Below are 12,542 nucleotides of genomic sequence, written 5' to 3'. Positions count from 1 at the left end.
TACAGCTGCCCACTGATATCGATGGAGGAATCTAATCAGAGGACTTATTAGGAATCAGGCCATAGAGGAGGAAAAAACAATGGGCTGTAACATTTTGGACCGTACATTATTTTTTGTTTGTTTGTTTATTTGTTTTGATGTCATTGTAATTGTATTATTTCCTTGAAAGAAAAAAGAGAGAGAATTAATTACATGTAAAAAATGTTAACACCGATGATGACACGATGCTTCTGTATGTCTCTGAAAGAAAGCAACATGTATTATCGGCTCAAAAATGAAGCCCAAGCAGCCACACTGTCTTCTCCACGGAGACATGGCAGAAAAAGAAGATTGGACTCTAGTTACAGAGAAATTCTGGGCTTGTTTTCTTGCCAAATTAGTTTAGTTTGCTTTGTGAAAATTCTACTCCTCGCAACCACTCAATTTAAAAAAAAAAAATTCAAATGGAGACAGATTTGAAGTTTAAAAGAAACTTTAAGTTCCACAGAAATAGCTTTCCTTGCTGTCTGTGTGGCCTCTGTCTCCCTCGCATTAATTAGAAGCAGCCACTCCACAAAATAACGGGCTTCTCACTATAGCACCGACTCTTTAACTCTTTTTCTAGCTTTATTGTGTACTGTTAAACGACTGTTGCTGCCGTGAAGGAATCTCTGAAGGAGATGGTTGGCAGGTTGTGGAGCTGTTTTTTGGTTGTTGTTGGGGTTTTTTTTTAGCTGCATTAGAGAGCACACAGGAGTCTGTGTGCGCGTACTTCCATATCCATCAGTAAAGTTCTGGCCCTGCCGTTCACATTAGGCTGTGGGAAATGCAGTTCTGCCTTCCTGTCCCTTCAAAGAAACTCTGCTCTCCACCAAAATGGCAGGAAGCTTCCCCGGCCCTCTGATAGACAGGCACAAAACAACACAGACTGCCAGCCTCACCACATCACCGTCTGACTCTGCCCCTTTTAATCTGCATTAAGCTGGCACCGGTGTCCGTCTGTGGAATTCAGCTTTTTTCTTTTTTTTTGCTAGCAATGAAAAACAAAACATACAGCCAAGTGTGTAAAGGGATTGTGATTTCCTAGTCCAATTTATGGGTATAAATGTGTCCACAAGAAAGAGCAAATTTAAAAAAAAAAATCCAGTGTAGACTGAAGGGGGAGACATTAGCCACATTATTTTTCTATGCTGGGATCTTTAAACATGGAAGCCAAGTAATCTTTGTGCTTTGATCTGTGGTAAGTTCTGAGTCAATGCCAGCCAAGGGTAACTAGCAGTAATCTGTCTTAATGACAGAGTTCAGAGTGGGCCGCTGTGGTGTGGTGCGGTGAGGTTCCCCAGCGAAACTTGGGAGTCTTCATCAGACTGTCTGTCTCTTCCGCTGCTTTAACGACTCCTAGAGAACCAAAAGAAGCGTTCCTCTTGCATGTTTGAGGGGAGGCGGTGGTGTATGTGTGAACATGTTCCATATATGCTCCTCCATCGCTCAGACTCAGCCACACTTAGTTGTGCAAGCATATTTTTTTCTTTTAAGGGAATTTATGTTCTTCTTTTTTTTTTTTTTTAATGACTCTCTTTCAGGCTCCAGAGCAGAGATGCTGCTTTCTGGATGCAGACAGACTTTGTTTGGGGGGGTTGTAAATCTTCACTAAATTCTCCTGTTTTCTGTCGGGCTTCTCACTTCCTAGCTTTCAAATCCTCCCACTGGCATCTGGCTCTTAGCTGTACTGATGCTGTCGCTGTAAGAAAATTAAGTTTCACTCTGATTTTTGTCAATATATGCAGAAGCAGCAAAGTAGTGTCAGGCTAATATTTCCATCATCAGCGCTGCTGAACAAGTGTTGCTCATTGACTTATTGATTGCCCAGTGTAATGTATCATTGTACAGTGAGGGGCTGGTGCTTGGTTCGATCGTTGATTCGACCTGTTCTGTGGCCTCCCATCTGTCTCTCTTTCTCACATAACCATTCATCCATCTTCCTTCACTAACTCCTTTTCTGCAAAATTGCTGTTCTTCATCACATCTGGCTCACTTCCCTCCGTGTTCAGGGCAGCTCCCCACTTGGCTTTGGCAGACAACAGCAGCAGAGGGGAAGGAAACCGAGGACAGCATAGAAGATTGTAGCGGCGTATTAATGAAATTAGCGCCATAGTTGGTTTGGGAGTATCAGGCGCCAGGCACCAGGGCTGGGCCGGGGTTAATTAGCTGGCAGCAGGCCTCTAATTGGGTCAGGACCATGTCAGACCCCTGGCTCTGGCCCTGCAGGGATTGGATTACAACGTCGGGGGACAGACAGCAGGGGGAGGAAAGGGGCGAGCGAGAGAGGGTGTGTATCGTGGAGTGGGAGGGTGAGTGTAGAAGTGGAGGAGGGAAGGATGGAGAGGCTGCTGGAGGGTGCTACAGTGGATGTAGTAGAATGGGGGTGTGAGGAGGGACAAGGGAGTGCAGCTTAATCTGCCAGCAGGCGGTAAGCATGAAGGAGATGGGGAGGGCCTGGCTGGGTGAATACCTCTGTTAGACTGGATTGGATTGAAGCGGGTGGTGGTGGCGAGGAGGGGGGTGCTGTGAAAGGGGGGCAGGGCAGGTGGTGAAGCTTGATATGTGTATCCATAGCAACGGCAGAGTGGTGTGACACCACATGGGATTTGCTCGTGTTTTGGGGTGTGGTCTTATCGCAGTCCTCATCCCTGTCAGGCCATGATTTTAAAGTTGTTTTGTGCCCCCCCCCCCCCCCCCCCCCCCCCTTTTTTTTTTTTTTTTTCTTGCTTTCAGTTTTACTCCACATTTTGATCTACACACCACAACATATTTGGACATGATCTCTTTGTTTGCAATCAGCTACATAATATTGCTGTTGCTATGTCAATGAATTTTAGTGACTCTTTCGAGCCAACACACTGTTTGTTTTTTTTTAGCTGTATCGACCTTTTCATTTAAATTCCTCCAAACCGTCCATAATTCATGGTACATGCGTAGTTACTATATCCAGTTTGCTCACGCTTAAGGGCAGTGGTCCTGCATTTCATTGCCACCACATGTAGCTTATAATGTAAGCATAAGTGTTACATTGGAATGAGACAGACCACCAAAGTCCTCCCAAATTGTAATTATTCATTTTCTTGGCTTCCCTTTTATAGAGTATAGCAGCAATATGAAACTGGGGTTTTCTCAATGCAGTACTAAATGCTTGAACTCTGCAACCTCTCTATAAGCCACATTGCTGTGGGACGATTTTTTTCTGCCTGTTTTCTTGCTTGCCTTTCTTTCTTTCCTTTTTTATTGTCTTTGTGTTAATAATTTCTCTGTGTATGAATGCAACTCAGAATTCAATATGGTGATGATCAAGTGATGCCGATAAGCAACTACCAAATGCTGTATCATGGTCACCGGTGTCATCAAACACCAGAAGGTTGCTTTCTTAAGGAGCAGAGCAGCTTCCCTATTAATGGTCTCCCTCATAATCCAGTCATAAACAAAAGGATTATTGTGACTGACACGTCTCTGTATACAAGAATAATAGTATCCAACTGTTTAATATGGGATTTTCTCATTGCCTGTTAATGCCATTCAAGACTTAGTTTAAGTACATGCAACATTTAGTCCTCTTTGGCCAGAAAAATCCTCAGATAGGGGCTTTTAACCTGTCTTAAAACATGACACTGGAGTCTGGAGGCTTAAATATAATCTCCTAAACAGAAACAGATCAGTAGCAGGGGTTTAGCAGTGTTGTCTTATATGAGTATTTGTGTCTCTGCCAAGTGGTGGTTTTGCGCCTGGGTGGTTGGCAGCGTGGCCCGCAAGTGTTAGTCAGTGCCCTTGACTGAGCAGCGGCCCTGGTTAGACTGGCACCTGCGGCCGGGAGGCCCTGTCTGATCTCAGCCACAACATCACCGCCACCACCACCAGGCTAATCCAGCTTCGCTGTAGCCGGAGCCACCACAGACCCCCTTTCCTCTCCGTCTGTCCCTCTCTGTCTGGACCATTTTTTTTTCTGTTCTGCATGTCTAATCTGCTGCATGCCGGCCTCTCTTGTCTTTTACTTTCTCAGTCCATTCACTTTCTTGACGCCAAGGCCAATTACAGGCCTTTCACGGAAGGGTACATTGTGTATCTCATGGTTTGCGGTGCACTGGGCTCTTTGTACAAACCGAATAGAACCACAGCAATGCACAACTGCCTATTTTAGAGTAAATAAAGTGTCACATCGAATCTGCTTCAGTTGTACTTTAATGCCTTTAGCTATAGGTGTATTATTTAAGCCATTCATTATCCTCCTTAAAGCATTTCCTATGTCATTTCACAATTTTTCAATATTTTGTGAGTTAGCTCAATTCATTGTAGGTGTTTTCTCTTTTGTATTTACAATATAATGAGAAAAGATACTGATGTGGAAGAACGCATGTCATTTACTAAATGTAGACCCCTGTTACACCTTTAATTTTACATAATGACAGGAGATAAAACGCTCATCCTGCTAACCAAATCTTTCTAGCAAGTCTTGCCCTTTGGCAGCCATCTTGGTAATGCCCCCAAGCAGCTATTTGGGTATTTCGAAGCCTCTGTCTGAATAAGGAGAGAGCATACCTAATATCAGGACATAACAGCTGTATATTTAAAATGTTCAGCTAAACCCATTACACACACCATGCATGTGCAAAGCTTCATAACATTACAGCTTTTTAACAGCTCAGCCAGCAGTGCAGTAACTATCAGCTTCTTTCTACCAGAGCACTGAACAAGTACCATTCTAATTCAGCCTGTATGATAAACTGTGAAAACATGCAGTACACATACATCTTTTCTTCTATAATGACTAGATGCGCCCTCTACAAAGCTGAAACTGTGGGTGTAGCAAAAGCACGGTTGGCTCACATGCTTTCCAGTTTGACTGTTAGAGAAGTCTCCTATAGATTTTTTTTTTCCATGTCTCCTTCTTTAAAATGTCTCTTTATAAGACCTTCCTTTCAGTTGAGCTGGTTCCAGGTGTTGTTGGTGAACTTCTTTGTTTATTGTAATGGCGTAAAGTACTTGCGTGATACTGCGTTAGTAGTGCGTAGGTGCTACGTAGAGCTTTGCAGACCCACATTTACATGTTGCTATCTACGCCATGCATGGAAAAACCAGTAATGTGGGCTACTCTTATTTATGCAAGTGCTGTTGATCGTCTTTAAGCTTGCTCTAGCTGCAAAGGAGACAGTAGTCATGTTATACAATGAAATTCTTAGCAGTGGAGTGAAACTGTTTAAAACAAAACTATTCACTGCAGCCATTGTCTGCGTTTCTCCTACGTGATTCTTTGATATTTTGCACTTCTTCCTCTACGTGGCAAACTCCACTGTGGTCTCGCTCTTTCATGTTCAAGCCAACTTTTTGACCGGTCAACACACAAACCTTTGCATAATCCTCTTTTCTGCAAATGGAAAAAAATACAGGATACTTGACAAAAAAGCTACGCGCCTCAGAAAACATTAACCTTTTTCAGCTTTTCAGCTGTCCAGAAGAAAAATACAACAAGCGAAATTAAAGACACGTATGAATTTAATCCAGAACAAATTTTGCCAGCGTATTCCCAGGAGCTGTAGGTTGTGAGTGTGAGTGAGACCAGGACTGGATGTATTTGACAGGCTGACACCACTCCACAGTGACCTGTAGGTGAGCTCTCCAATACTTCCCCAGAGCATTTCACCTATTCATCTGTTCTATTAGTTCCTCTTTAACACCTCTGCCAGGCCTGACATTTTTTCAGAAGGTTATACTAAAAGGTCACAGGTCAGGGTTCAGTCCAAGTATAAATTAGCATAGAAAGGTCTCCTTAAAAAAAGATCTATGTGAGATTGTGGGTCTGTGGTACATTTTAACACAGGTGTATATTTCAATTTTTTTTGCATGTTTCAAATATGTTCCAGGAGGCTATTCTTTTTGAAGGTATCCCAGTCTGTTTTTTGCTTTTTGGAGAATGTGTTTTGAATTAATGGCCGAAGCAAAGTGAAGAAATAACACTGGGAAATATTTGTAAGCCCAGGTTTGCAGCGCACAAAAGGGCTTTGGGGGACAGGAGTCCACCTCTTATGTAAGACGGTCAAGCCTCACTCTCCCATAGGGACTCTCTTCTAATCCTGACCTGACCCTGTCCCCTGACCCTGGACCTGGCCTTAGGTTCTTCCTACTCAGGGCCACGACCTCTCGGTCAAACACCATCGTGTGCCTGTCACAGGGTCGAATGCAGGCACAGCTTTTTCCTTATTCTATCATTGTGTCAGATGACGTTAATTCCTCATCAGCTGGACATCGAGGAAACCACTTCAGCAGCAGACCCAGGGTCAGAACACCCCCCTCTTTCCCATTGCTCTTGTCGGTAAATCATTTGAAGGCCAGCGAATACCTGATGTGGTATCAACAGAAACGTGACCAACTGCCAGGCCTGTTTGTTCAACCTTTTGTGCTTTTGTCTAAAATGGAGTGTAAATCACTTTTTCCTCAGAGTTTCACTTTGTCTCTTATTCTCTCTGCTCTCAGCAACAGCACAGTCAATCAGGGCACAGGCTTTATTTAAACGGTCACTAAATTAGGGCCAGATCTAGGAGGATCGACCCCCCCCCCCCCCCAGCTCTATCTGTTCTGGTGAAAAGGGTTATTCAAGAGTCTTATCTAACTTCTGAATTGATTGGAGTTTGTTTTTTTAACTTTGTAAGTAAGCAGATATTTTATTGTGTCAACTCACTAAATATTTTCAGTGATTAATGTGATTTCATCACACAGCTACTTACTGAGAGTAACATGGAAAAGTTGCTGTGTTGCCACCCGGGTGGTTTGTGTGGTAAAACTTTCTTTCCCTCTTTCAGATAAGGAAAGCCTGATTACAGAAAGTGGAAAGCTCCACACCTTGGATATCCTGTTGAGTCGACTAAAGGCTCAGGGACACAGAGTCCTCATCTACTCTCAGATGACTCGCATGATAGACCTGCTTGAGGTATAAAAGCACACATACACGGCATACATCTATAAATAGAACAGTTTGTTCCTCATTTTCATTACCTTTGCCCCTTTACAGCTCTGCTCGCTCTATTCATATCTATTCTATTTATAAGTTACCCTCACACTATTGCTAAGTGTAGAAAAAGTAACGTCCTGAATTCCATTCAGTAATATGTAACCTGAAGGTGAGTTAAATCTTTTAGATATCTGCATAAATCAATTCCAAGTTTCCAAGTAAGTTGTTTAAGCTCCTCACCCGAGCAGTGTAACCGTTGGGGTGTGGCGCTACAGCACCTCTAAACCACCTGCCTGTCCCTCGTTGGTGCACTCATTAGACTGCTAATTAACAGGTCAGGACTAATTAGAGGGGTCTCATCTGCAGGGGAGGCAGCCAGATGGGAGGGATAACTGGGTGAAATAAGGAAAGCGGGGAAGTGGAGGGGAAATGGGTGATGGGAGTGGCAGGGTCTTTGGGGTTAGAGGAGAAGGAAATAACATGAAAACCGAGACAAAGGTAGATGGATGAGGAAAAGGTGGGAACAAATAAACGATCACAAAATCCGTTTTTCCCGGTTTGAGCTTGATAAATGAACCCGTATTACTTTTACCCACATGCATGTTTTTCTTTTCAACTTCTTAGTTAGTTATAATCTTATTGGAAGGTCAGAGGCTGTCAGTTTGGAATCCAAGATGAAGATCGAAGTGCATTACTGCTCTCCCTACAGGAATATAATGCTGAAACACAGCCCTGACAGTGATTATGTGTCGACAGCCTCGGTGTACTCTGTTGTTGCCTCCATATTTGTTGCAAACATCACTATGGAGCCAAAAGCCTCTCGCATGATGTCATTCTGTCCCTATTCACACAGTGCAGAGCCAGTTCCACAGCCAAATGCTTTGATGGTAGATGGACCTGGCCCAGGTGGCTAAGGACCGTCTTCCTGTGTGTCTGGAAAACAGCAAGAATGCCTCGTGTTAAAGGCCACTGGAAAACGGCAGTGATGAGAATGCTCAAGATGGCTTCGATAATGCTGGCTAGTCATTCTGCTTTAGTGTTCTTCTCACTGATTGCCCCACCTATAGTTGTTCCCTCTAGCTATGATTTAATGAGACAACATTACAGCGCCCTGTGTATCACAGAAGTCATTGTGTATAAGTGACCTCATAATGCAATGGGAGGTGGGCGTTGGTTGAGGGGGAGGTTGTATATGACAGCATCTCCTCTGCTAATGGGCTCAAGGCAATCACGGATGAAATCATACATTCACCCAATTTGGCTTCAGTGTTTGTTTTTTTTTCCTTTTCCATGTTTGTCATTGGTCATAGCTAAAAAAATAAATAAATCTGCAGATGGAGTTCATTATCTGAAAGTGAGTCTCTGACTAAGAGAGAGAGTGCGGGAGAAGTTGATGCTGATCTGTGTCACTATCATCATTGTTATCATCACCAGTCGGCTGCCGGTTCTTCTGGTGACATCACGCGGTCAGTTGATGGATCATTAAGATTCGGGTGGCCCAAAGAAAAATAACACTGTTTGCTTTCTTTGGCAGCAGCTGATAGTGTAGCGGGACCACGGAGTCACTGCCTTCCTATTTAAGCTGAGTTTTTTTTAGACATCATTTTACTGCAAAGTCTGCAAAGCTTAAAATGCAGGAATGAGGGGAAATGCCCACAGTCTCTTGGAACTGCTGCCAAACCAGAATAGAATTTTGTCTGTAAATGAAGTACCGGTAATGCAATTTGCCTTTCAGGTGTGCCTTGTTCATTATTCAATTCAATTCAGGTTAGTTTTATTTATATAGTGCCAAATCACAACAGCAATCACATCAAGGCACTTGATATTGTAAAGCAGACACCCTATAATAATACAGAGAACCTTTCAACAATCAAACGACCCTCTAAGAGCAAGCACTTGGCGACAGTGGGAAGGAAAAACGTCCTTTTAATAGAAACCAGGCTCGGGGTGGGGCGGCCAGCTGCCATCACTAGTTTGGTGTGAGGGGAAATTGTCTTGGAGTGTTGGAGTGACACACAGTGACCTATTATTCAATGAAAAGCACGGCTTCTGCATAGATTATTTTGTGGAACATATTATGACAGTTTGTTTGTACGTTTCTGCACACTATGATTGCAAATATAGAAACTCTACGGCCTGTGACACAGAAGGAAAAGCCAGAGAGTGGAGTTGTAGTTACCGTGTTTGTTAACACTGTGGTTTTGATGAATGAATAGTTTTGCAGGTTTCATCACCTTGTCCTTGTCTGAACTGGTTTTCTGCTTATACATGCGACTTTTTAGCAGTAGCTAATCAAAGTCCATGTTCTTGCTTGCTGACACTTACTGCGGTCATTTGGCTCCTGTAATATTGTGGAACTATTTTTGAAGCCAAAATGATCTGAACTGTTGTAGTGAACCAGAGATTGCATTTTTCCTGCATTTCATTCTCCTCAATGCAATTTGGTCGCTCACTTCTTAGTATGCTGTACTAGAGGGGGATAGAAAGGTCCAATGAGCTTTCTGCTAAGGTGTGATTTATACTGCTGTGTTGATACCTGTCAAAGATATGATGTAGTTTTCATATAGCCTGCAGAAGCCTGCCACACACACCCTCCCCAGACATTTAATGACACGCGCACACACTGATTTGTCCGCTCAGTGGCAATATGCTTTGCGTCTGTGAAACAAAATGTGGTCATTTATATATTTATTCTCATTTTCTTTGCTATTTCAATCTGTGTATAGACTCTCTCTTCAGTGTTACATTAATTTAATGCTAAATAACTGTGGCTAAACATTTATTAAGTGGAAAAAAAGCCAACACGATCTGCTTTTGCAGTCACCATGAGAAACCGAACACGGAGAAACTCGACAGACTGGCATAGGAGCCAATGCCAGATAGCATTTTTGTAATTGCAGAATGATTCAGCCACACATGCAAAAAGAAATGTGCATAGACTACACCATAGGATGTTTTACAAAGTGTTTTTTCACACATCTGTATTAATGCCTAAAATTGGAAACACTGTTTAATAGTTAAGGTCAGTGAAGTTCTGCTGCTCCTGTGGTCTTGGGCAGGTGTTGTATGTACCATGTCACTGACAGCAGACATAACAGTCTTAAGCCCAGCTCAGTTCTGAAGTGGACTCTGTTTTATTATCGTGCCACAGCATGTTCTTTTCAGTTATTACAGCTGTTGGGTTAGGAACAGTCTGTGACCACGCACACTAATCTAACAGCATTTGCTTGACTGTGGGGACTCATTTTTAACAGGAAGTTGGGAACAGCCTGTGTTCCCAGAGCCACTTTGAAAGAAAAAGCAAAATTGTAATTGGAGTGGATACAAAAGTATCGGGCATTCTTAAAACAAATTTGCGTGTTCCCATGCGTCGTGAACTTCAGGGAACATAGGGGTTTGGGGGGTTTTGTTTTGTTTTGTTTTTGGTTTTTTTGGCGATATGTGGTTCATAATGGGCCGATGATAGTTGCATGAAAAAAGTAAACATTTTGTCCAGTCAGGCCAACCCGACATAGTGCTTGATTTATAACATTTGTAAAGGAATACATTAGAAAATGAGTGAAAAACTGCAGAAATATCACACTTTCACCTACGGTTAGCACAAACTGGATCAGAATATTGTAGAAAATTGCCAGCTGTTGGGATTTATATTTCAGTGTGGCATCTTGGAAGAAATCGAAAGCATGCTGCAACTAACCAGGACTCCAAGTGTAAACCACAAAAAGGCTGCAGAGGAATTTGATCTCTCAGGTGTAACTTTTCTAAAACTTTGATTCTGCTGATTTAGATGGAGATTAGAAAGACAGCAGCGTTGTGCTGGCAAGATACCAAAGCCCAATTCAACAAGGTTAGCAGCATTTTGGCGAGCGCTGCCCTAATGGTCCCTAATGTAGTGTTCAGTTAGAGCAGATGGGGCTGTTGGGAACAGAGCCAGACACTCAGAGCGATGAGGGGGCAGGCCCTGCTGGGACTGAGGGCCCCGGGTGTCGTGAAAGGGGATTTGGAGGGGGTCATAGAAAACATAGCTTCAAATCATCGTTATCATTGATAATGGCTGTGTGAGGGGAGTTGTTATGTGTGGCCATTTATTGTAACTGGTTCAGGGGGGACTGACATGTTTCATCGAGGAGGTCGCGAGTTCAGGGCAGCGCTCAAAGGAAGCTCAGCGAGTCACCTCATCACTGCTGTTGCTCTGACTTCAGAGCTCCTCCCATCAAACCCACACACACAGGCGCACACAGCGCAGCTTAGCAGACTTTGGGGGGGATAGAATATCAAGCTCTTGATTTCTCAATGCCTCCCTGGGCTCGGATTGAGGTTTCAACTCCAGCGAATGCACATAAGAAATGTGGGATTTTGGGATTTTGGACACAAAATTGCTGTCAGAAAGAAATTCTTACAGCACAGATGAATATTTCTTGACCCTTGAAATTTAACAAGTAGGGCTGAAGGCTTTATCCACTCCTCAGAGAAAGAATAGAATTTCATATTTGAGAGCTTATTAAATTCAGTGTGTAGTTGCTGCTTGCGATCCCCAGAGCAGAGGCTGAAGAACAGTTTGAGATTTGAGTTTTGGATTTGAAGTTTGGATAACTTTGGTTTGCTGGTTTCGAAATCAGTGGTGAGAGCGATCTATGAATGCCAAATATTGGCTAATCCTAGAGTTAAGTTTTAGTTTTTTTTATTAACTTGATGCAGATCTAGTTATTCTAGTTATAGGTTTTATGAAAATAAAGCAAAAGATGTTGTGAAAATTAGAATCAGTTATTCTATATCTACATATTCCTCCATACTGGAAGTAAGCCAACCTTCTGCTCTGTGAAAGACCAGAATAAATGAGGAGTCATTATTTATTTATTAGTAATTATTTTCTTTACTGTCTTTGTCCCATCTTTCCAGGAGTACATGGTTTATCGCAAGCACACCTACATGCGCCTCGATGGATCCTCCAAGATTTCTGAGCGCAGGGATATGGTGGCTGACTTCCAGAGTCGGTGGGTAAAGATAAAATACGACCTAGAGTGCAAGTGGTTGTGCATGCATGAAATAAGACGTCACCCATACATCGAAATATATATGGGTGTGTTTAGTCCACATTCTCTGGTTTGCATTAGTACATAGCTCTCAGGCGCCAGCATTACTCTTTTTGGAGGACAAAAGAGTTTGAAGTTTATTGGAGTTTATTGAAGTTGCTTTATGTTGCAAGGCTTTCACTACTGGTGCACATTTCACATCCTATACAGGACTTAAGCTTGACATTTTTATTCTTAACTTACATTGCAACTTCATTTAATGGCATGATATGTGGATATTTGTGCTGTAGCTGCAGTTGGGAATGATATCTTCTGATTTTGTCCCCCTCCTCTATTCCCTCCACCCCCCACTCCTCTCTCACTGCCCTCCACAGAACGGATATCTTTGTCTTTCTGCTGAGCACACGGGCCGGAGGGCTTGGCATTAACCTGACTGCTGCTGACACTGTGAGCCCCTTATTGATACCATATCATAGTTTAAATAGCACTAACATTTACTAAAGGTCTATATCCAGGGCAGCACACATTCTCTGTCG

General features: G+C 42.8%; 1 protein-coding gene across 2 annotated transcripts in view; it reads left to right on the top strand.

Moving 5' to 3' along the window:
• The window catches only part of ino80 (INO80 complex ATPase subunit), a 39,878-nt gene that overhangs the window by 20,439 nt on the left and 6,897 nt on the right, over nucleotides 1-12,542 (top strand). For both annotated transcript variants that reach the window (XM_026194342.1, XM_026194340.1), the window contains exons 28-30: nucleotides 6,825-6,952; nucleotides 11,873-11,967; nucleotides 12,381-12,453. In XM_026194342.1, coding sequence (XP_026050127.1) covers nucleotides 6,825-6,952; nucleotides 11,873-11,967; nucleotides 12,381-12,453 — 296 coding nt within the window. The remainder of the gene's footprint in view (nucleotides 1-6,824; nucleotides 6,953-11,872; nucleotides 11,968-12,380; nucleotides 12,454-12,542) is intronic.

This window comes from Astatotilapia calliptera, chromosome 15 (assembly GCF_900246225.1).
Source record: "Astatotilapia calliptera chromosome 15, fAstCal1.2, whole genome shotgun sequence".
Lineage (NCBI taxonomy): Eukaryota > Metazoa > Chordata > Actinopteri > Cichliformes > Cichlidae > Astatotilapia > Astatotilapia calliptera.
The sequence above is the reverse complement of the archived record's forward strand: the minus strand, read 5'-3'. Positions and strand labels throughout refer to the sequence as shown.